We start from the raw sequence: 25,486 nt of genomic DNA, 5'->3' as shown, positions 1-25,486 counted from the left end.
AAAGTTTATGCCAGTTAGTATAGGTTGACTAAATAAAAGTTTATCCCTAGGAACATATCGAGGCCATGAAGCCAGGATCAGTGGTTGTTGATTTGGCAGCAGAAGCCGGTGGTAACATTGAAACCACCATTCCAGGCGAAGTTTATGTTTACAAGGATGTCACTCATATTGGTCTAACAGATCTTCCTTCTCGTCTTGCAACACAAGCTTCATCTCTCTATGCTAATAATATTTCCAAGTTCCTGTTGTCCATTGGGGAAAAAGATCACTACAATGTCAACTTAGAAGATGAAGTAGTTAGGGGTTCTATCATACTGGACAATGGAAAACTCTTGTGGCCACCTCCGCCTGTAGAACCATCACCAGTTGCAGCTCCTGCAGCTGCTGCTGCTGCTGTTGTCAAAGAACCTCCTCCACCTCCAAATTACTTTAATTTGACACTAAAAGATGCACTTACCTACACAGGAGGTAGGTTGTAAAGAAGTTCCAAATGATTTGATCACATGGCTTTTAAGAATATATATTGGTGTATGAATAAGGCCTGTTTCTCTCATAGTTTCTCATTTCCCTTTCTTCTCTCTCACTTCTCTCACCCCTCTCTCCTGTCTCCCCTCTCTCTCCCTTCCTCCTCTCCTCTCTCCCCTCTTGTCTCTCTCCCCTCTCTCCTCATCTCTCCCTTCTCCCTCTCTCAGCTCTCTCCACTCTCACTCTCTCCTTCTCTTTCTGTCTCCTATTGATTATGATTATTTTCATTTACAGGCTTGACTGGTTTGATGGCTTTAGGTGTTGGCTCACCCAATGCTGCCATCACTCAAATGGTGACAACTTTTGGATTGTCTGCCATTGTTGGATACCACACTGTATGGTCAGTTACCCCAGCTCTTCACTCCCCCCTCATGTCTGTCACTAATGCCATATCAGGTAAGTGTGTGTGTACATATATAGTTACACATACATATACAAAGGGTTTTTTCCCCCTTACAAGGGAGGTAGCCACCCATACAAGTTGGATTGGCACTAATGAGAGCAGTGTACCATACACCCTCTCTACATGAGCACTCATGGTGCACTGAGACCTGTATGGGTGGTGTGGTGTAGTTATAGGTCTGTCAAGGCCACTGCATCAACACAAGCTCCACACACTCTCTATGTTGGAACAACAATGTAAAATGTGACACATGAACTGTGTGTTAGTTTTTATTGTTGATGATGTGTTACAATTTTTTGCTGAGGGAGGAAAGGGTGGTGGATGGGAGTGAGTACTTGCCTTTTGACTTGGCTACCTCCTGCATAAAGGGGAAGCCCTTGGTGTATGAATAGATAGAAAACCTATTCAACCACCTCTACCATCTATACATCCTGGGGATGTTATTTTTTTGTAAACTTGTGTGCTTGAATTCTGTTTACTTATTCTAATCTTATGTTTCAATACAGGTATCACTGCTGTAGGTGGTCTACTACTGATGAATGGTGGGTACTACCCCACAAACATTGTGCAGTCCCTTGCTGCCAGTGCTGCCTTTATATCCTTCATCAATATCTTTGGAGGCTTCATTGTCACCCAGAGAATGTTAGACATGTTCAAAAGGTCAGTATTCTTCTGTTTATCTATGAACCTTGTATTACAAGTATTAATGGGACAAGTTTCTAGCAAAACATAAGATACTATGTTATCTCAAACTTTTGTCTGATTCATATGTATGTGTTACAGTATCCCGTACTGGGATGTTCATTGCATGAGAACATGCAGCCAATGGTTTAGGGACTGTTTTGGGGTGCCCCTATGGACTGGAGCTACACATTATGTCTCAGAATAAAATCTCTATTCACAGAGGAATGATGTTACTTTTGTACTACAAATGTCCCTCCTATATATTGTTCCATTAAACTGTCCTTTACCACTTCTATGACTACCTCTTCCTACCCTGTGGTAGGGGCAGGGGGAATTCTGCCACTAAGTTTCCTTGAGGGGCTCTGCTCTTTTATGAGAGGTGTTCCAGATGTAAAGATAGAAGTAAAGCCGAGGCATTCAAAAGTTTTGGTGCGAGTAGTAGAGCTTGTGTTATGGTTAGAAATGAAGAGAGTAAATGCTTTGAAGTGAAAATGTGGGTCAAGGTTGTCACCATGTTTGTTCATTGCATAGGATGGAGTGGTATTGGACATAAATGGAAGGGTGGTTGCCAGAGATTTGGAGATGGTTAATGAGAGTGGGAGGAAGTGGAAGGTGAGCCAGTTGTTGTTTACTGATGACACTGCACTTGTGACTGGGTCATAGGGTCAAAGGCAGCTAATGAAGTTCAAGAGAGTATGTGAAAGAAGAAATTTGGAAGTAAATGTGGGTTAAAGTAATATGATGAGATGTACATGGGTAGAGGGTGGCAGTGAGTTAGAGGTAAGTCATAAAGGAGAGAGGCTATAGGAAATGAATAATTTCAAGTATGTAGGATCATATGTAGCAGGGAATGTTGGTGTTGGGGAGGAGGTATGCTGTACAGTGAGGTAAGCAAGTAAATGTCTTAAGAGGAATGAAGTGTTATGAGAAATAGTTATTTGGTGATGGATGGAAAAATATGAAAGGTTGATTGTGCTTACAACACTGTATGAAATAGAGACTTCAAATTTCAGGGAGGCAGAGAATTAAATTGTATTTGAGATTAACCCTTCCATATGATGATGCCTACATAGGCATCAAGAGGTGCAATTGGGTATCTGAGGATGCTGGCATTGGAGTCTTGGATTATATTTAATTTGTAGTTGTAACTGACTGACCCACTTATTCTGTGAACTGGCTTGATCATGTTTTCTGGGGTTACTGATATTCATAGTGAAAGAGAATGAGTAATACAACAGTAACATATTTTATAACATGAGTATTGTGGTGCATTGTCAAATCATCGTACATCAGGCAGCTGATGCTGCCTGTGAGAATTTGACTCGTATATAAGTGTGGGGGGGGGTTGTGAGGATGGATAGAGTAAGGAAATGAAATGGAAAGTGAGCTGGTAGATGGGGTTGATCAGTTAATACTGGAATGGTTTGGGCGTATGGATAGTATGAGTGAAAAAAGACAATGAATTTGGAAGACAGGTGGATAGAGTGAACTTGAAGGGAAGACAGAGGTTGGGATGGATAGATTGACAAGGTGAAGGAGGCTTTAGGAAAAGATGAATGTCTGTTGAGTAAAGAAGGGAGAGAACAAGGGATAGTTACAAGTGGAGAGTGGTTGTGAATGGAGGATAAGTTAATGCAACCTGAAAAGTTATTTCCTTTCTGTCATTAGGAGGAGATGAGGAGGGGTGATCTCTGTGTAAATTAAGGAGTGGAGGTGAGCCAACTTTGGCTGCTGCTGGGCCTTGCTGATGTGCTGTCTCTTGCTGCATAGTTTCTGACCTAGGTAGTGGGCAGGGAACAGGGATGGCTCCAAATCCATTAGGAGCAGAAATACATACACTCATATACCAATGGCTTTTTACCCCATACAAGAGGGGTATCCAAAGACATAAATTCACTCTCGCCCATTTCATCCCCACATACTCGCTCCCATTCACCACCCCTCCCTCCCTCTTATCTTGGCTTCTCCTGGATGATGGGTCATCCCAGCACCTCACCCACTGCCCTGGGTCAGAAGCAATGTAGCAAGACCAACATCCACAGCAAGGACTCTTCATTCAATCAGCAACCCCACTCACCATCCCCTCACATAAAAAAAGAAAAGATGGGAAGAAATCCTTTCAGGCTGTGTCAAAATATCATTCACACATACTCCCTCATCCCCCATCCCCCACCCACTCCCTTCCATGCATCACAGCATTATCCATACACAACCATTCTCCACTCTCCCCAATCTTCCGTCTTCTCCCTTTCTTCCTCAACAGACATCCCCTCTTTCTCAATGCAAATTTATAATTAGGTAATTTGCAGTTTAGATTTTGTAAGATGGAGCACCACACGTGAAAAGAAGTATAATCAAATATATGTTGCTAATACCATTATTTTCTTGTTACAGGCCTGATGACCCTCCAGAGTACAAATACTTGTACAGCATTCCAGCCCTCTCTTTCATTGGTTGTTATGGGGCTGCTGCTGCAGCTGGCTATGCTGAAATTCATCAGATGGCTTATCTTGCTGCTTCACTCTGCTGTGTAGGAGCTCTTGCTGGACTCTCGAATCAAAAGACTGCTAGACTTGGCAATGCACTTGGCATGGTGGGTTTTATATATTCATTTATATTTTTAATCATAGTGGAGAGTTGATAATGGAAATATGTTTAGAGAGTTGATTATAAATAACACTGTGATTAAGAACGAAGTCAAGCATAAGTACAAATGGGAAAGGGTGGTGGATAGAAAGGCGGGATTAAGCATTATTGGAGTATTTAGTAATATCCAATGGAAGGTTAGGAAGAGTTCTGAATATCTGTTCTTAGGGGAGAGACTGGGGAGTGTCAGATAATTTTTTGGTGGAAGGTAAGTTCAAAGTGGAAGATAAGTAGAGAAAGAGGAAAAGGGCGGAAGGTAGAGAGAAAGTAAAGGAGCGGGAGTATCAGGAGAAACTGAGAGAAATGTGGGAGGTGGTGAACAATAGAGTAGAGGTGGGAGTGGGAATGGAATTGACATGTTTCAAGGAGGAAGTGAGGTGTGCAAAGATGGTGTGAGGAATAAGGAGGATGGGAGGAAATAGAAGGAAGGGTAGTGAGTAGTGGGATGATAAAGTGAAGATAGTAATAAACAGAAAGATAAGAGCATTTAGGGATTAGCTGCAAAGTAGGATTTGAAAAGCATATGAGGGGTACAAGGAAAAGAAGAGAAGCAAAACATAAGGAAAAAAGGCAAAGAGGAGAAAAGATGCAAAATGGGGTAGGAGTATGACGGAAAACTTTGAAAAGAATAAAAAGATGTTTTAGAAGGAATTTAAGAGGAAGGAGGGATGAGTCTGGCAGAGGAAAAGGTAAAACATGAATGTGAAGGTGGTAAGGAAATTGGATAGAATATTTTAGAGAGCTTTCAAATGTGGAAGAGGATAGGGAGGGATTGATTGTGGCAGTGGGAGATGCTAAGAAAATGTGTTGGGAGAGGAAAATGGAAGATAAGATACAAGGAGCTTTGAAGATGAAGAGAGCTGGAAAGGCACCTGGGTTGGATAGGTGTCATGTGGAGTGTCTGAAAAAGGGAGATACACTAATAGTGGACTGACTAGTGAGGTTGTTTAATGTGTGTCTAAGGGAGGAGAGTGCCAGAGGACCAGAGGAATGTTTTATAGTTCCACTTTACAAAGAAAACGGGAAAAATGTTATTGTTGGAGTTTTAGAGGGTTCAGTTTGTTGAATGCAGTTGGAATAGGTTATGGGAAGGTTTTGAGAGGATTAGGAAAGAAACAGGGAGTAATTGGTGAGGAGCAGTGTGGGTTTAGGAAAAGTAGAGTTTTAGACCAGATTTGTGGTAAGGCAGATATGTGAGAAGGTGTTAGCTAAAGGTAAGGATGTATTTTGTCCTTTAAAAACTTGGAGAAGGCTTTGACAGAATAAACAGGAAGGCACTGGGAAGTATTGCAGATGTATGGAATTGGGGGAATGCTGTTATTTCTTCTTTTTTTAGACATTTATTCTTTCACAATTTGTTCTCATGACCTCTTACAGCCATCCCATCTCCAGTCATGAGATCTCTTCTATTAGTGTAGTCTATCCCTTTAACATTCTGAATACTGTAATTATATCACCTTTCTCTTCAATATATCAACAATGGCATATCCTGTGCTTTTTGTCTCTCCATGTATGGTTTATCTGCCAGACTGGGAACCAGTTTGGTTGCTGCCATGATTTATTCTCTTGATCTTGCTCATTCCTTCCCTCTTTGTGGTGATACCACTGACATGTAAAAATCTGTCAGTTGGCATTCACTTAATACTTCTATACATGTCAAGGCCAGTGAAGTTTAATGGTAATGAACACTAACCTTTTTGAACTATGTAATTTTTTTTTTTTTTTTTTTTTTAATTGTTCTTCAGATGGGTGTAACAGGAGGCATTGCAGCCACAATTGGTCATCTGGTGCCAACTCAGCCAGTTCTTGCACAGATGGTTGCAGCAGCTGGTCTTGGTGGAGCCATTGGTTCAGTCATTGCCAAGCGAATTGAAATTACAGATTTACCTCAGTTAGTTGCAGCATTCCACAGGTGAATATTATTTAGTAGTAGTTAAGGTGGTATAGGCAAGTTGGTTGGTTTTGGTGTGAGTGCTTTGGCCCAGCCACCTTGGATGTAGGAACATGAGTGGTTATAAAGTATGATGACAAGTCAAAGGCAGCAGTGTTTCTGAGAAAACTGCATTTTAGAACTTGATAACTCATTCCAGCGCTTGCTCTGAGATGTTTGTGAGCAGAGTACTGGTGGAGTGGCTCTCATTAAATCCATGTTGATTAGGGGAGGGAGATAATTGTTGTAATTCTTGATACCAATCTTTCCATCAACTTGGATATCATGGATGGTAGTGAGATTGGTCTGTATTATGCAGAGTTTTCAGCAGGCTTGTGCATACATACATATACCAAGGCTTTTTCCCCCTTACAAGGGAGGTAGCCAAAAAGGGAAAGGCACAAAATCACTCCCACCCACTCTCAGCAGGCTTGTAGGGTTTTTATATTGGAATTATGTAGGAGAGAGTGAGTGGTTTGAAGTAAAGGTGGGACTTCGTCAAGGATGCGTTATGTCGCCCTGGCTGTTCAACTTATACATGGATGGGGTGGTGCGAGAGGTGAATGCTAGGGTAGTGAGTCAGGGATTGGAGATGGTTAAAGAAAATGGAGAAAAGTGGGAGGTGAGCCAGCTGTTGTTTGCGGACGACACTGCGCTTGTGGCAGGGTCAGAGGAGGGATTGAGGAAGCTGGTGGCAGAGTTTGGGAGAGTATGTGATAGAAGAAAGCTAAAGATAAATGTGGGTAAAAGTAAGGTGATGAGATGTACAAGGGGTGAAAGTGGCAGTAGACTGGAAGTGAACAGTAAGGGAGAGCGACTGGAGGAAGTGGATAGTTTTAGATACTTGGGTGCAAGTGTAGCAGGAAAAGGTGGAGTGAAGGTGGAGGTAGAATGTAGATTGAGAGAAGCGAGTAAATGCCTTGGTGGTTTAAAGAGTGTAATGAGGAATAGATATTTGGGAATGGATGCGAAGAGGAGACTGTATGAAGGAGTGATTGTGCCAACAGCACTGTATGGGGCAGAAACGTGGAACATAAGAGAAGAAGAGAGAAGGAGTTTGAATGTGTTTGAGATGAGGTGTCTGAGAAGTATGGTGGGGGTTACTAGGCTGGATAGAGTGAGAAATGAGGAGGTGAGGAGGAGAACGGGTGAAAAAGGATTTGGGAGATAGGGTTGATGAAAGAATATTAGGATGGTTTGGACACATGGAAAGAATGAGTGAAGAAAGACTAGTAAAAGAGGTATGGAAGGCAGATGTGGAGGGAGTGAACATGAGGGGACGTCCTAGGATGAGGTGGATGGATGGAGTGAAGGGGGCTTTGGGGAAGAGGGGAATGTCTGTTGAGGAAGGAAGGGAGAGGACGGAAGACAGAGATGAGTGGAGAATGGTTGTATATGGATGATGTTGTGACTGCATGAGGAGGAATGGGCGGGGGGGTGGGGGTGGGGTAGTATGTGTGAGTAAATTTTGACGCAGCCCGAAGGGATTTCTCCCCGTCCTCGCCTTATATGCAAAGGGGGACGGAGAGGGGGGGTCGCCGATTAAATGAAGCGGCCTTGCTGTGGATGTACTGTGTCTTGCGACACTGCTTCTGACCCAGGGCGGTGGGCAGGGTGCAGGGATGACCCGTCATCCAGGAGGTGCTCAGATGAGAGGAAGGGTGGGAGGGGTGTGGAGTGTATTTAGGGATGAAATGGGTGGGAGTGTTTTTGTGCCTTTCCCTTTTTGGCTACCTCCCTTGGAAGGGGGAAAAAGCCTTGGTATATGTATGTATGTATGTATGTATGTGAGCTCTTTTCCAGATGATTGCTATTTTGTTGTGCAACCTGAGATGTCACTTAGGCTTGTGTAGGTGATGGGCCAAGGTGCTTTAGGTGGATGTTAAGAGTTCTTGCTTATGCCTTCAGTCTTTGAACTTGCCTTTAACCCACCACCACCCTTATCCCTTGTATATCTTGTCACCTTTTGCCCTTATTTTCAGCTTCCTCTTCTCAAAGACCCTCCCAAACTCTGCCATTAACAGGTTTGGTCTAACTTCCAACTCAACTACAAGCATAGGTCATCCACAAATATTAACTGGCTTGCACTTCCCTTCTCTCTCTTGTTCCAAATTCCTGCCTAGCAACCTCACATTTGCCTTTCACCACCCCATCTATGTACATATTGAACTTTTCATAAGTATCTTGCTACAAATATTTGATCTATGCACTCTCAAACCCCATACTACTCTTCTCCCAATAAGTTCCTCTGCTCCCTTCTAATTATCTTGTTTAACATCCTCTCATATACCTTACTGACTACTAACACTGATCTCTTAAGATACTTTGCTTATATTTATCCTGTTTCACTGACTGGAAATATGTAGCTTCATAGTAACTAAAAAATGTCCTTGGGGCCTCTTGTAGATCTCTGAAGAACTACTGGATTTTTACAAATATTGGACTTTTTCTTTGTCTCTAGTTTGCCATTGTAGGAGAGGAGCAGTCAGTGTTTACCATTCAGCTTGTAATCTCAGATCTGACCACAAATCCTTTCCCGTTTTGTATGTACTTTAGAGACTAGTATCTGTCAGCCTCCTTACCTCCATTAGGAGGTGCAGCCCTAGTGGGTGACACTGGGTCCAAAATATCTATCAACTTCAACTATATTTCTTGCACCTTTTCACACATGAAGAGCTGACAACTGGCAACTGCTCCCCTTCTATAACTTTTAGTTAGTGATGTATAAATAGTCCCACATTTGTACAACAAAGAAAATAGTTCAAAATATCTTCCCAGAGGAAAGGCTTAAAGACCATTACCAGCCACTGTGGGGCTACAGGTTTCCAACCAATGAAATATGAATTAGGGGTTTGTTACTTGCGGCAAAGGTTGAGGGGATGGCGGTTCAAACCCTGCCACTGGCGAAGTTGAACCAAGGGCATGGTTCATTAAATTTCATGCTACAAAGGTCTCTGTAAGAGGCACTGTCCTAGCCTCCCAGTAGGGGGGAGTTTGGAACATTAAACCATATCATCATTATTGTGCTTCGTTATTTTGCTTGTTTTTCATAGTTATATAGACGATATAACTTGACAGTTTGAAGTTCATATTTCCATTTACTATATATTGATTGATACATTTCAGTTTGGTTGGTGCAGCTGCTGTTCTCACATGTCTTGCCACCTACCTACATGAATACTCTACTTTTGCCACTGACCCAGCAGCTACAGCTATCAAGACAGCTCTCTTCCTCGGCACTTACATTGGTGGTGTCACTTTCAGGTTGGTAATTAGTTTTCTGTTGAAATAGCTGTATGTTTTAAATATTATGTCATACGTTCTATTCTTTGGTATTCTTGGTGAAGATTTGAGAATTAAAATACCAATCTTCAAAAAAAATAAAGAAAAAAAAAGTTACATACAAATACCACATATACCAAAGGCTTTTTCCGTCTTACAAGGGAGGTAGCCAAAAAGAAAAAGGCATAAAAACCATTCCCACCCATTCCATCCCTAATACACTCCACTCTCCTCCACCCTCCCTATTATCTTGGCACCTCCTGGATGACGGTCATCCCTGCATCTTGTTCATTGCCTTGGGTCAGAGGCAGTGTCGCAAGACACAGCACATCCACAGCAAGGCCGCTTCATTAAATTGGTGACCCCCTTCTCTGTCCCTTCATGCAGAAAAGAAGATGGGGAGAAATCCCTTCGGGCTGCATCAAATTTTGCTCACACATACCTCACCCCCCATCCCCCCACCCATTCCACCTCATGCATCACATCATCATCTATATACAACCATTCTCCATTCATCCCGTCTTCTGTCCTCTCTTGTCCTTCCTCAACAGACATTTCCCTCTTCCCCAAAGCCCCTTTCACCCCATCCATCCATCTCATCCTAGGTCGCCCCCTCATGTTCATTCCCTCCACATCTGCCTTCCATATCTCTTTTACTAGTCTTTCTTCACTTATTCTTTCCATGTGTCCAAACCATCCCAATACTCTTTCATCCATCCAATCTTCCAACTCCCTTACCACCCCTGTTCTCCTCCTCATCTCCTCATTTCTCACACTATCCAGCCTAGTAACCCCTATCATACTTCTCAGACACCTCATCTCAAACACATTCAAACTCCTTCTCTCTTCCTCTCTTATGTTCCATGTTTCTGCCCCATACAGTGCTGTTGGCACAATCACTCCTTATTAGCATCCATTCCCAAATGTCTACTCCTCATTACACTTTTTAATCCACCAAGGCATTTAGTCACTTCTCTCAATCTACATTCTACCTCCACCTCCACTCCACCCTTTCCTGCCACATTCGCACCCAAGTATCTAAAACTCCACTTTCTCCAGTCACTCTCCCTTGATGCTCAGTTCCAGTCTACTGCCACTTTCACCCCTTGTACATCTCATCACCTTACTTTTACCCACATTTATCTTCAACTTTCTTCTTTCACACACTCTCCCAAACTCTGTCACCAAATTCCTCAGTCCCTCCTCTGATCCTGCTACAAGTGCAGTGTTGTCCGCAAGCAACAACTGGTTTATTTCCAACTTTTCTCCATTTTCTTTAAACATCTCCAATCCCTTGCCCACCACCCTTGCATTTACCTCTCACACCATGTATAAGTTGAACAGCCAGGGTGACATAACACATCCCTGACGAAGTCCCATCTTTACCTCGAACCACTCACTCTCTCCATTTCTAATCCTGACACATGCTCTACTACTCTCGTAACAACTCTTGACAGCTCCTAGAAGCTTTCCTCCTATCCCGTATATCTGCAAGACCTCCCACGGTGCCGTCCTGTCTACCCTGTCATAAGCCTTTTCCAGATTCATAAAAGCCAAAAAAACATCCTAGCCTTTTCCTATAGCTTTCTCACATATCTGTCTTACCACAAAAATCTGATCTACACAACCTCTACCTGTCCTAAATCCACACTGCTCCTTGCCAATCACTCCCTCTGTTCCTCTCCTAATCCTCTCAATCAAGATCCTCCCATAAGCTTTCCCAACTACACTTAAGAAGCTAATCCCTCTGAAACTACTACACTCACACTTGTCCCCTTTTCCCTTGTAAAGTGGAACTATACAGGCACTCCTCCAGTCCTCCGGCACTCCACCCTCTCTCCAGCAAACATTAGATAACCTCCCCAGCCAGTCCACCATCACTGTACATCCTTTTTAAGACATTCTGCATGGCATCCATCCAGACCAGGTTTCTTACCTGCTCTCATCATCTTAACAAAAAAGGTACTCGAGATTATTGTTGAAACTTTTTTTCATGTTTTTCTTTTCTTTATACATCCATGTTTACCTGACCCCCAAGATTCACAGAGATTAGGGGGCACAATTTCCAAGCCTTCTAGACCCATGTCAGAATCAACAAAAACAAACTATTCAATACAGAACACCTTATGAAGAAACTGTTAACCGCAAATGTTGATGTTCAGGTGTATAACAACTCGAAGCATACACCTACCCTACGCCCCATCCCACACTTGTCCAAAAACCCATTCATTGCCCCCACATTCTTTACACTCTGCTGTCATCTAGGAGGTGCTAAGATGGGAGGGAGGGTGGAGGGGTGTGGAGTGTTTTCGGGGATGAAATGGGTGGGAATGTTTTTGTGCCTTGTCCTTTTTGGCTACCCCCCTGGTAAGGGGGAAAAAAAGCCTTGGTATATGTATGTATGTAAAGCTACTGTCAATATTTGTATTCACTGGTTTTATTGTGATAGGGGTTGGCAACCTCTGGCTCTTTCAGGCCACTTGTGTGGCTCCAGAAGATTCTTACAAAATAATTATTCTATCAAAATAAAGATGTCATATACTGTGAATTTGTAAAACATTCATTGCAAAATTATATATGAATTAATATATATTCAACTTCAAAAAGAACTGTAGCCATCAGTTATTATGATTTGTAAAAATGTCTTTCCCTATTTTATCTAATTTATTTATTTTATATATATATCTAGCTATAAGGGTTGCCAACCACTGACCTTGGGCAACAGATTGATTTATTGATTTCCTCAACATCTGACTGCATCCCTTACCACTCTGACTTGCCTCCACTGCTTTAACTTCCATCTAAAATATCTCTGAAATGCCTTGGGGGATTAAAAAATGGAATGAGAAATAGACATTTGGGAATGGATGGTAAGAGGAAATTGAATGAAGTGATGATTGTGCCGACAGCACTATGGGGCAGAAAGATGGAACATAGAAAGGAAGAGTATAAAAGTTTCAGATAAAATGCCTGAGAAGTATGATAGGGGTTACTAGGCTGAATAGAGTGAGAAATGAGGTGGAGAGGAGAGTGGATGTGGAAAGGGAGTTGGGGGATAGGGTTGATGAAATAGTATTGGGATGATTTGGACTCCTGGAAAGAATGAATGAAGGATAGTAAAAGGTGTGGAAGGCAGAGGTGGAAGGAGTGAACATGAGGGGGTGACCTAGGATGAGATGGATGGATGGAGTAAAAGGGGCATTGGGAAAGGGGAATGTCTGAAGAAGGGAGAAGACAGAAGATTGGGGTGAGTGGATAATGGTTGTGTATGGATGATGCTGTGATGCATGAAAGTGGGTGGAGATGGGAGGCGAGGGAGTATGTGTGAATGATACTTTGATGGAGCCTGTAGGGATTTCTCTTCTCATTTTCTGCATGAGGGGACGGAGAGGGGGTTGCCGATTAAATGAAGCAGCCTTGCTGTGGATGTGATATGCCTTGCTGCATTGCTTCTGACCCAGGGCAGTGGGTGAGATGCTGGGATGACCCATCATCCAGGAGGACCTAAAAAAAGAGGGAGGGAGGGATGGTGAATGGAAGTGGAGTATGTAGGGATGAAATGGGTGAGAGCGGATTCATGTCTTTGACTTTGGCTAGCTTCCTTGTAAGGGGGAAAAAGCCTTTGTTATTGTAAAATCTCTCAAAATATGTCTTTATTCTTTTAGAAAATAGTATATTAAACATACATAACACCTTACATTAGTTCTTTTCTCGGTCTATCTCACCTTGTACTTTGCTTCCATCCTGTTTATACCTCTCATATGCTTCCTCGTTTCTTCTATGCAGCCATTCCCCATGTGACTGCTTCACTTTTGTCACCACTATCCTCACCTCCTCCCATGCACATTCTATTTTTGTTTTCTCCCATTCTTCTCAATCCACAGTCTTTTACACTTTATTTTTTCTTCTTGAAATATACCCATTCTTGCTGTACTTATATTTGTCCACTACTTTCACTATATGCAATAGCTCACTTAATTTCTAGTATTCTTTCTCTCTCCTTATTCAATTTGCTCTTTTTCAGCACCTGTTTATCTCATTTTCACCAGATTACTATCAAACTATTCACTGCCCTTTCTATTGAACACGTGTACATTCAGTACTTCTCCAGTCATCTTTTTAGGTACCACTAATCCATTAATGCCTCCATGACTACCCTCCAACCACTAGTATACATATTCCTACTTTAATCTTCTGAAATGGTGCCATTACCATTGTTTCCCTTACAATACACTTCCAACTTTTTTTTGCAATTGTTCCTTTCTACAACACCATACCTCTCTAATATTCCATCTACCAGTTCATCTACTCAAGCATGAAGATTCAACAGCACCATGGTCACATTTCTCGCCAATTTCTCCACACATTATTTTAATCCCTCCAAAATTTCACTGATATTTGATAAATGCTATCCAACAAGTTGATAAATATGTTATCCAACAGTGGCTCCCTTGTTGCATATGGAAAACTCCAAGGTCTCCTCAACTCGGCCCCTCTGTTTCTTCCTGGCCGCCATGCTATCAATTCGGGTCTCATGGCAGCAAATATTGGGGCTATGGCTTTGTATTTTGCTGACCCATCCCTCAATGTAGGTTTGAGCATGTTGGGTGCCACAACTGCACTTTCCACAGTTATGGGTGTCACTCTCACTGTAGCAATTGGTGGTAAGTAGCACTTACAGTTGTTTGCATGGATTATAGATAGTAATTTTTGGATAGAGTACTCAAATTGTGAAGTGAAAGGTGACAGTATGATGGAGTGATGAGATAAAATTATCATGCTCACTGTATACTTGGCCTAGGACAAAGCAAAGTATAAGAGGGCTTGGGAGAACTTCAACCACAACTCTAAATTCTGGGTCATTCAATGTGCATGAATGTGGTACATACATACATATACTAAAGGCCTTTTTCCCCTTACAAGGGAGGTAGCCAAAAAACAAAAGCATAGAAGCCATTCCCACCTATTCCATCCCCAATACACTCCATTCCTCTCCACCCTCTACCCTCCCTCAAGACACAGCACATCCACAACAAGGCCACTTCATTAACCACTTCCATACGGTGACGCCTACATAGGCGTCATGAGGAGCAAGTGGGTACGCGATGATGCCTACGTTGGCGTCTTAATTATATTTATTGTAGTCGTACCTACGTAACATCCATTCTCTCTAAACTGGCTTCATCATATTTTCTATGGTTATCAAAATTCATGGGTGAAAGAAAACGAACGATTGAGCACTGACTTTATTTTTTATAATGTGATTATTATGACGCAACATCGCACGTCGGGCAGCTAATGCTGCCAGACGTGCGATGTGCCCCGGAGTGAAGAGGTTAAATTGGTGGTACACATAAGAATAAAAGGGAAATGATTGGCTGTTTGTGAGAAGGAAGATGGATGTGTTAGTGTTATATGAAACTAAGTTGAAAGGTAGGGATGATTTTGAGTTTGGGAATGTGGTGGGGAGTGATGAAGGGTGAGGGAGGAAAGGAGTATCTTTTTTGATAAGTGATGATATAGGGAAGTATGTGGTAAATGTGGGTGAACATGAAACTGGGATGGGAGTTGTGGATTGTGATTGCATATAGACCAGGTAGTGAGAAAAGTGAAGGGAAAATGGAAGCTTTTTTCATATATTCAAACGAGTGTTTAGAGAGTTTTGAGAGGGATGTAAATATAATCTTGGGTTATTTCAGTGCTAGAGTAGGGGATGAACAAATAGAATAGCAGAGAGGTTTGAGGGTGTCAGGTAAGTCTCTTAGTGGAAAGATAATGTTGGAGATGTGTTTAGAAAGGGAGTTGATGATAGTAAACTATATATATATATATATTTATTTATTTATTGAATGAATGAAGGGGCCTTGCTGTGGATGTGCTGTGTCTTGCGACACTACCTCTGACCCAGGGCAGTGGACAAGATGCAGGGATGACCCGTCATCCAAGAGGTGCCGAGATAAGAGGGAGGGTAGAAGGTGGAGGAGAGTGGTGTGTATTTAGGGATGGAATGGGTGGGAATGGTTTTTATGCCTTTTTCTTTTTGGCTACCTCCTTTGTAAAGGGGAAAAAGCCTTTGGTATGTGTATAGAGGAAAACTCTTCATAGAGAAATGATGACACTTTTCTTCTACGACTGTCCCTCCGTTATGCTGTCCCCCAACCCCTTGCTGCTGTCCTGTACCATTTCTCTGAGTATTAATTTTCTGCTGTGGGGGAATTCCCTGTGGTGGGGGAAAAGAATGCTGCCACCAAGTATTCCCACTTGGATCGTAAGAGGTGAGAAGAAAGGGACGGGGAGTGGGACTAGGCATCCTTCTCCTTGTAGCCCCACAGGGGACATTCCTAAACGAAAAAGTAAAGGCATAAGAGGGTCTGGGAGTTTTCCGACCAGCACCCTAAGGTTTGTGTCTTTTAATGTGCGTGGATGTGGTACAGATGAGAGTAAAAGGGAAGAGATAGGTAGTATGTTTGTGAGAAGAAAGATGGAGGGTGTTGGCTTTGAGTGAAACTAAGTTGAAAGGGAAGGGGGAGTGTAAGTGGGAGGTTATCAGGAATGAAGAGAGGGCGAGGGAGGGAAGGGGTGGCTATTCTAGTAAGTGAAGAGATAGGTAAATGTGTAGTGGAGTGGAAGGAGGTTTCCTCAAGGATAATGTGGATGAAGGTGAAACTGGAAAGGAGATGTGGATCTTTGTAAGTGCATATGGGCCTGGCAGTGAGAAGAGTGTAGAAGAAAGGGAGGCCTTTTGGATAGATTCAAATGAGTGCATAGAGGATTTAGGGAGAAATGTCAATGTAATAGTACTGGGAGACCTTAATGCTAGGGTAGGAAATGGTCCAATTGATGGAGTGGTTGGGAAATGTGGAGTTCCAGGAAAGAATCGTAGTGGAGAGTTGATGGTGGAAATGTGTCTAGAAAGGGAGTTGATGATAGCAAATACAGTGTTTCGGAAGAAAGTCAAGCATAAGTACACATGGGAGAGGGTGGTGGATGGAAGGCTGGTAGATAGAGCGTTGATGGATTATGTTGTGGTAAATAGGACTATGATAGGAAGAGTTAAGGATGTACATGTGCTAAGGGGAGAGGGTGGGGGAATATCAGATAATTTTTTGGTGGAAGGTAAGTTGAGAGTGGAGGATAGATGGAGAAAGAGGAAAGGGACAAAAGGTAGGGAGGTGCTTAGAGTGAACTCTTTAAATGAAAAGGAAAAGGAGTACAAGAAGAAGCTGAAGGAGGAGTGGGAGGGAGTGAAGGATAGAGTAGAGCTAGGTGTGGAGGAGGAATGGGGATGGTTCAAGGAGGGAGTCACAAAGTGTGCAAGGATGGTATGTGGAACAAGAAGGACAGGAGGAAATAGAAGGAAGGGTAGTGAATGGTGGGATGAGGAAACAAAGAAGGTTGTAGAAGAGAAGAAGCGAGCTTTCACAGATTGGTTACAAAATAGGACGAGGGAGTCATATGAGAGGTACAAAGAAAAGAAAAGAGAAGTAAAGCAAAAAGTAAAGGAGGCAAAGAGGAGAGCAGATGTGAAGTGGGGTAAGAGTATAACAGAAAATTTTGAAAGTAATAAAAAGATGTTTTGGAAAGAAATTAAGAGAGGAAGAGGAGGCGAATCAAGTAGAGAAGAAAAGGTAAAAGGTGCAGATGGAGAGATGATAATGGAAGAGAAGGCAGTAAGGGGAAGATGGGCAGAATATTTTAGGGAGTTGCTAAATGTGAAGGAGGATAGGGAGGGAAAGATAGTTGCAGTGGGAAATGCTAAGAAAATGACCGTGATGAGTGAGGAAAATGGAGGAGAAATAAGGAAGGATGAAGTGAAGGCAGTTGTTAAGATGATGAAAGCAGGTAAGGCACCTGGTCTGGATGGATGACATGCAGAATGTCTTAAAAAAAAGGAGGTACAGTGATGGTGGACTGGTTGGTGAGGTTATTTAATGTTTGCTGGAGAGAGGGTAGAGTGCCGGAGGACTGGAGGAGTGCCTGTATAGTTCCACTTTACAAGGGAAAAGGGGATAAGTGTGAATGTAGTAGTTTCAGAGGGATTAGCTTGTTAAGTGTAGTTGGGAAGGCTTATGGGAGGATCTTGATTGAGAGGATTAGGAGAGGAACAGAGGGAGTAATTGGTGAGGAACAGTGTGGATTTAGGACAGGTAGAGGTTGTGTAGATCAGATCTTTGTGGTAAGACAAATATGTGAGAAAGCTATAGGAAAGGGGAAGGATGTTTTTTTGGCTTTTATGAATCTGGAAAAGGCTTACGATAGGGTAGACAGAAAGGCACTGTGGGAGGTTATGCAGATATATGGGATAGGAGGAAAGCTTTTGGGAGCTGTCAAGAGTTTTTATGAGAGTAATAGAGCTTGTGTCAGGATTAGAAATGGAGAGAGTGAGTGGTTCGAGGTAAAGATGGGACTTCGTCAAGGATGCGTTATGTCGCCCTGGCTGTTCAACTTGTACATGGATGGGGTAGTGCGAGAGGTAAATGCAAGGGTAATAGGTCAGGGATTGGAGATGTTTAAAGAAAATGGAGAATAGTGGGAGGTGAGCTAGCTGTTGCTTGCTGACGACACTGCACTTGTGGCAGGATCGGAGGAGGGACTGAGGAAGTTGTGACAGAGTTTGGGAGAGTATGTGATAGAAGAAAGCTAAAGATAAATGTGGGTAAAAGTAAGGTGATGAGATGTACAAGGGGTGAAAGTGGCAGTAGACTGGAAGTGAGCATTAAGGGAGAGTGATTGGAGGAAGTGGATAGTTTTAGATACTTGGGTGCAAATGTGGCAGGAAAAGGTGGAGTGAAGGTGGAGGTAGAATGTAGATAGAGAGAGGCGAGTAGGTGCCTTGGTGGATTGAAGAGTGTAATGAGGAATAGACATTTGGGAATGGATGTTAAGAGGAGACTATATGAAGGAATGATTGTGCCAACAGCACTGTATGGGGCGGAAGCATGGAACATGAGAGAGGAAGAGAGAAGGAGTTTGAATGTGTTTGAGATGAGGTGTCTGAGAAGTATGATAGGGGTTACTAGGCTAGATAGTGTGAGAAATGAGGAGGTGAGGAGGAGAACGGGGGGTGGATGGTGAGTTGGGGGATAGGGTTGATGAAGGAGTATTAGGATGGTTTGGACATATGGAAAGATTGAGTGAAGAAAGACTAGTAAAAGAGGTATGGAAGGCAGATGTGGAGGGAGTGAACATGAGGGGACGTCCTAGGATGAGGTGGATGGATGGGGTGAAAGGGGCTTTGGGGAAGATAGGAATGTCTGTTGAGGAAGGACGGGAGAGGACAGAAGACGGGTGAATGGAGAATGGTTGTATATGGATGATGATGTGATGCATGAGGTGGAATGGGCGGGTGGATGTGGGGGATGAGGTAGTATGTGTGAGCAAAATTTGATGCAGCCCGAAGGGATTTCACCCCATCTTCTCCTTTTATGCATGGGGGGACGGAGAGGGGGGGTCGCCGATTTAATGAAGTGGCCTTGCTGTGGATGTGCTGTGTCTTGCGACACTGCCTCTGACCCAGGGCAGTGGACAAGGTGCAGGGATGACCCGTCATCCAGGAGGTGCACAGATAAGAGGGAGGGTGGAGGGGTGTGGAGTGTATTCAGGGATGGAATGGGTGGGAATGATTTTATGCCTTTTCCTTTTTGGCTACCTCCCTTGTAAGGGGGAAAAAGCCTTGGTATATGTATGTATGTATATATGTGTATATATATATATATATATATATATATATATATATATATATATATTTATATATATATATATATATATATATACCAAGAACTTTTCCTCCTCATAAGGGAGGTAGCCAAGTCAAAGGCAAGTACCCATTCCCACCCATTCCACCCCATTCATCTCAGCTCCTTAGTATATGTGTGTATTCTGATTCAACCCAAAAGGATTTCTCCCTGTCTTCTCTTTTTCTGCATGAGGGGACAGAGAGGAGTGGTTGTGGATTAAATGAAACAGCTTTGCTGTGGATGTGCTGTGTCTTGCTGCATTGCTTCTGACCCAGGGAAATGGGTGAGATGCAGGGATGACCTGTCATCCAGGAGGAGCCAAGAAAAGAGGGAGGGAAAGGTAGTGAATGGGAGTGGAGTATGTGGGGATGAAATGGGTGGGAGTGGATTTATGCCTTTTGATTTTGGCCACCTCCCTTGTAAGGGGGAAAAAGCCCTTGGTATATGTTCATACACATATATACCCATGGTTTATATATATATATATATATATATATATAATATATATATGTGTATATGTATGTATGGGAGATAGGGTTGATGAAAGAATATTAGGATGGTTTGGACACATGGAAAGAATGAGTGAAGAAAGACTAGTAAAAGAGGTATGGAAGGCAGATGTGGAGGGAGTGAACATGAGGGGACGTCCTAGGATGAGGTGGATGGATGGGGTGAAGGGGGCTTTGGGGAAGAGGGGAATGTCTGTTGAGGAAGGAAGGGAGAGGACGGAAGACAGAGGTGAGTGGAGAATGGTTGTATATGGATGATGTTGTGATTGCATGAGGAGGAATGGGCAGGGGGGGTGGGGTAGTATGTGTGAGTAGATTTTGACGCAGCCCGAAGGGATTTTCTCCCCGTCCTCTCCTTAAATACAAGGGGGGACGGAGAGGGCGGGGTCACCGATGAAATGAAGCGGCCTTGTTTGTAGATGTGCTGTGTCTTGCGACACTGCTCCTGACCCAGGGCGGTGGGCAGGGTGCAGGGATGACCTGTCATCCAGGAGGTGCTCAGATGAGAGGGAGGGTGGGAGGGGTGTGGAGTGTATGTAGGGATGAAATGGGTGGGAGTGTTTTTATGCCTTTCCCTTTTTGGCTACCTCCCTTGTAAGGGGGAAAAAGCCTTGGTATATGTATGTATGTATGCATGCATGTATAGATAAGTTGGAGACAGAGATGACCCTTTTTCCACAAGGAACTTGATGAGAGAACAAGGAAAGTGGATAGGAATAGAATGAGTGGGAGTGGGTGTTCATGCCTTTGACTTGGCTACCTCCTTTATAAGGGGGAAAGATTGGAGACATGGTGTCTTGTTGCATTACATTGGTCCAAGTTGTGTGGTGGGAGACAGGGATGATCATAGTCCAGGAGGTACAAAGACGGGAGATACCAATGGGTTTTGGGTAAGTGTGGGGTGGATGTATGCATTGACCCGGCTCTTCTTATAAAGGGGATAAAGATCATAGGTACATATATGCATGAATAATGGTTAATTGCCTCTTAACAGAGATTTTCCCTCTACTGAGTAAAATACCATTGCAGCAGCCAAAAATTATATATATAAGAATGATTTCCTCTCGGGTTGTTTAATTAGGTACAATGGATGGTTTTTGTAGGTATTGACATACCTAATGTCATCACAGAATAAAATGGCCCAGCAGTAGCAGAAATGTATAAGAAAGACAACCCCCCCTCCCCTCAATCTATAGATTGTCTGTATTGAGTTCTTGATGTATTTCCAGGTGCTGACATGCCTGTTGTCATCACTGTACTGAACAGCTACTCTGGTTGGGCATTGTGTGCAGAAGGTTTTATGTTGAACAACAACCTCATGACTGTGGTTGGTGCCTTGATTGGATCCTCTGGTGCTATCCTCTCGTACATCATGTGCAAGGTAAGTATTCACTAGGCATTTTAGGTACTCGGATTTCAAAAATTGTTGTTTGACATTACGTATTGTCTCCAGTTTCATGAGCTGGAAATCTGCCTGGGATGAAATATCTGTTGTATGTACAAGATAAATATTCACTAGGCATTTTAGCTACTTGGATTTCAGAAATTGTTGTTTGATGTTGCATATTGACTCCAGTTTCATGAGCTGGAAATCTGCCTGGGAAGAAATATCTGTTGTATGTGTTGTACTAGTATGTAACTGTTAATGTTGCCTGCAGCACAATATTACAAGGGACACAATTAGTGTTGAAATTTTTTAAAATATTGTGGGCAAGATGGAGTACTGTGTCTATTCATGAAGATGAGTCCAAGGAGAGAGAGAGAGAGAAAGAGATAAAGTTGAACAGCCTCTCAAAGTCTCTGTTGGTCAATGAATTAAGGGAATATACACAAAGTGGCGATTTGATATCTGGCAGAATTGTGAACCAGACAAAGCAGCTGGGAAGCGCAAGCACTGCTACAGTCTGAAGGACTTGGATGGAGATAATAATTGGGTTGAAATGAAGAAAGATCTAAAGATCTCTGTCTCCCTTCCCCTCCCCTCCCCCCTCTCTCTCTCTTGCTCTCTCTCTCTCTCCTCTCCCCTTTTCCACCCTCCCACCTCTCTCACTCTCTCTATCTCTCTCTCTCTCTCTCTCTCTCTCTCTCTCACTCTCTCTATCTCTCTCTCTCTCCCCCTCCCTCACTCTTCTCTCTCTCTCCCCCTCTCTCACTCTCTCCCTCCCTCTTCTCTCTCTCTCTCCCTCCCTCTCCCTTTCTCTCTTTTCTCTCTCTTCTCTCTTTCCCCTCTTTTTCTCTCCCCACTTTCTCACTCTCTCCCACTCCTCTCCCTTTCTCCCACTCCTCTCCCTTTCTTTTGTTCTCTTCCCCTCTCTCTTTCTCACTCTTTCCTTCTCTCACTCTCTCACACCCTTCTCTCACTCTCTCACACCCTTCTCTCTCTCTCTCTCTCTCTCTCTCTCTCTCTCTCTCTCTCTCTCTCTCTCTCTCTCTCTCTCTCTCTCTCTCTCTCTCTCTCTCTCTCTCTCCCTCCTCTCTCTCTCTCTCTCCCTCCTCTCTCTCTCTCTCTCTCTCTCTCTCTCTCTCTCTCTCTCTCTCTCTCTCTCTCTCTCTCCCCTCTCTCTCTCTCTCTCTCTTCTCTCTCTCCCCCTCCCCCCCCTCTCTCTCTCTCTCTCTCCTCCCTCCCCCTCTCTCTCTCTCCTCTCTCTCCTCTCTCTCTCCCCTCTCTCCCTCCCTCTCCCTCTCTCACTTTCTTTCTCCCTCTCCCTTTTCTCTCTTTACCCCCTCTCTTCTTTCTCTCCCCTCTTTTTCTCCCCCCACTTTCTCACTCTCCTCTCCCTTTCTTTTGTTCTCTTCCCCTCTCTCTTTCTCCCTCTTTCCTTCTCTCACTCTCTCACACCCTTCTCTTTCTCCCTCTCTCTCATTTCATTCTTTCTCTCCCCTCTTTCTCTCCCCTCTTTCCTCCCCCCTCTCTCTCTTTCTCTTTCTTTCTCTCCCTCTCTCTCTCTCTTCTTTCTTCCTCCTCTTTCTCCCCCTCTGTCCTTCTCTCCCTATCCCTCCTTCTCCCCTTCATTATTACTGTCTCCCATTTTGCAGGTGCAAGGCAGATATTGGGAATTTTCATTTGAAAGTGGAAGGTCATCAGATGCACCAGTTCTTGTTTGCAGATGATACTACAGTTGTGGCTGAGTCTGAGGAGAGACTGAATCAGTTAGTGGCTGAATTTGGAAGGGTCCATGAGAAAAGTTTACAAGTGAATATGGGTAAAAGTGGTGGTTTAGAGTAAGCACATGAAATGATGATTGTGGCAATTTGACTGTGAGACATGAAAGAATGACTAGTATTAAGCTTCTTGATTCACACATGGGAGTGAGTAGAGGATTGGATGGGGAGGTGAATTATAAAGTAAAGGGATAATTTTTTTTGTGTGTGTGTGTCTTAAGATTCGTAAGTAAGAAAGGAATTTATGGAACTCTTATGATCAGAAGGGTTTTTTAGGAAATTGTTATGCCTCAGTTTTTATTTCCATGTATTAATACAAATTACTTCTTATTTTTAGGCAATGAATCGTTCTCTTCCCAATGTCATTCTTGGTGGTTATGGTACATCTTCAACTGGTACTGGTAAACCCATGGAAATTACCGGCACTCATACAGAAACCAATATCGAAGGCTGTGTTGAAATGATGGCCAATGCAAAGAATATTGTAATTGTTCCTGGTAAGTATAACTTTACTCCTAACTTAATTGTATTTTATATATGCCAAAGGGCCTTTTCCATCAGATAAGTGAGGTGGCTAAGTCAAAACATACACCTGCCTCCATCCATCCAAAACTTGTTTACCATCCCTCCCATCTCAGCATCTTATGGATGAAGAGTCTCTGTACCCAGCCAGACCAGATGGCGACCCCACCACAGACCTGGCAGGCAGAGCTGGTTTATGCCCAGCACATTATTACATGGCAACCCTCCTCTGCATCCAGTCAAAAATTTATGGATCAGACAAGAGGGTCTCATGAGACAGTCATTTCTTTGATCATCTAGAACCATTTGCCATCTTGCACCCATTCTTCCTTGCTGGATAGACCCTTTTGCATCCAATGCCTTGTTCAGGCCATCTATTTCTGCAGTTCATACGTCTTGCTAGTATTTCCTTGTTCTCCCCATATGCCCAAACCACCTCTGCACTCCTCACTTTTTTATAAACCCTATAATATACGTGACAAAAATGATAAGTACATAGATCTGTGCAAAAGTTCTCAACCCTACCCATCCATCTCACTATCAACAGATTTGAAAGGAAAAAGAAGGGGGTGGGGGTTGAACATACACGAACCTCCATATCCTATCACCTGCACAATACATTCATGCAAAAAAACATTTACATTCAGATCACAAAATATGTCAGCCATATTGAATAACATTTTCACAATAAAAATTTTTCTTGTAATATCCAATTTTTTGTGTTAAGGGATTATAGGGGAATCAAATTGTACATTTTATTAGTTACCATTATATAATTGTTATTGTATCAATTGGAAACATGGACAAGATGGAAACTTAAAGATCCATTATGTAAGGGGAGAGTTTTAGTTAATTGATGAACCATACTTTGACTTGTTCTCCATTAGATAGAATATTAATCTGTAACATAAAGGTGTTGTACATTATATGTACATACATATACACCAAAATGCCTTTTCCCTGTTATAAAGCATGGTTCACATTAATCCCCTATTTCTTGCAGGTTATGGTCTTTGTGTTGCAAAGGCCCAGTACCCAATTGCTGAAATGGTGGAAGCTTTGAGAAAGAAAGGCAAGAATATTCGCTTTGGTATCCATCCAGTGGCAGGCCGTATGCCTGGGCAACTTAATGTTCTTCTGGCAGAGGCTGGAGTACCCTATGATATTGTTCTTGAAATGGATGAGATTAATGATGACCTGCCTGACACAGACTTGGTTCTTGTCATTGGAGCCAATGACACTGTGAATTCTGCTGCTGAAGAAGATCCCAATTCCATCATTGCTGGTATGCCTGTGCTGCGTGTCTGGAAATCCAAACAAGTTGTTGTTATGAAGAGATCTCTTGGAGTTGGTTATGCTGCTGTAGATAACCCTATTTTCTTCAAAGACAACACTGCTATGTTGCTAGGAGATGCCAAGAAGACTTGTGATGCTCTTTTAGGCAAGCTCAGGGAACATTATGAGTAAATTATTTCTATGGTATGTAAGCAAAATCTCTGCTGGTGGAGAGGGAGGGATTTTTTTTTTTAGTCTGTGTAGTACCTGTAAAGACATTTCCAACAAGATGTGCACATATTTCTCCTTCCCTGGATATATTTCTTTAAGTATGTAAATTTAAGGAGATAAGCCTGATAATGTAGCACAAGTAATTTTGTAATTGGCAAAAAAATAAGAGCTGCCAGCATTTTTTGCATGAAAAGACTAATGCCTGTATAGGATGTGTGAAGGAACATAAGAGTATATTATTCTTATAAGTAGTTTTATTGATTATCCCCAGAACACTTTCATTGAAGTAAGGAAGCAAATTTTTTTTTTTTTAGAATAGAACAGACTCCTAATATCCAGCACTTACCTGAGAACTGCTCTCATAGCCTAGCCAAATTCTATCCTCATAATAACTTGAATCGAGTGTAAAAGCCATATATGTTGCATGAAGATTTATACTACAAGAATGCTTACTGGTCACCTTATAGAAAACAACTTCCAAAACTTAGTGGAACAGTGACATGTATTATTGCCATCACGTAACTTATATAGCCATTAACAAATGTGGTGTTGCCTTGCCAGACTGGGCTTGGACAAGTAA

General features: G+C 42.7%; 1 protein-coding gene across 1 annotated transcript in view; it reads left to right on the top strand.

Annotated features, from left to right (window-relative positions):
* Window positions 1-25,154, top strand: part of LOC143018181 (NAD(P) transhydrogenase, mitochondrial-like) — a 53,345-nt gene extending 28,191 nt beyond the window's left edge. Inside the window, exons 8-17 of the mRNA XM_076173362.1 lie at window positions 51-468; window positions 760-921; window positions 1,435-1,588; window positions 4,007-4,205; window positions 6,004-6,170; window positions 9,315-9,452; window positions 13,914-14,134; window positions 20,946-21,097; window positions 23,216-23,375; window positions 24,404-25,154. Of these exons, the coding sequence (XP_076029477.1) occupies window positions 51-468; window positions 760-921; window positions 1,435-1,588; window positions 4,007-4,205; window positions 6,004-6,170; window positions 9,315-9,452; window positions 13,914-14,134; window positions 20,946-21,097; window positions 23,216-23,375; window positions 24,404-24,867 (2,235 nt within the window). The 3' untranslated portion in view covers window positions 24,868-25,154. The remainder of the gene's footprint in view (window positions 1-50; window positions 469-759; window positions 922-1,434; window positions 1,589-4,006; window positions 4,206-6,003; window positions 6,171-9,314; window positions 9,453-13,913; window positions 14,135-20,945; window positions 21,098-23,215; window positions 23,376-24,403) is intronic.
* The last annotated feature ends 332 nt before the right edge of the window (window positions 25,155-25,486 follow it).

The sequence above is a fragment of the Oratosquilla oratoria genome, chromosome 34, assembly GCF_046742065.1.
Source record: "Oratosquilla oratoria isolate Oo_2021 chromosome 34, ASM4674206v1, whole genome shotgun sequence".
In the NCBI taxonomy this organism is placed as follows: domain Eukaryota; kingdom Metazoa; phylum Arthropoda; class Malacostraca; order Stomatopoda; family Squillidae; genus Oratosquilla; species Oratosquilla oratoria.
This window is presented reverse-complemented; position numbering and strand designations above follow the sequence as displayed.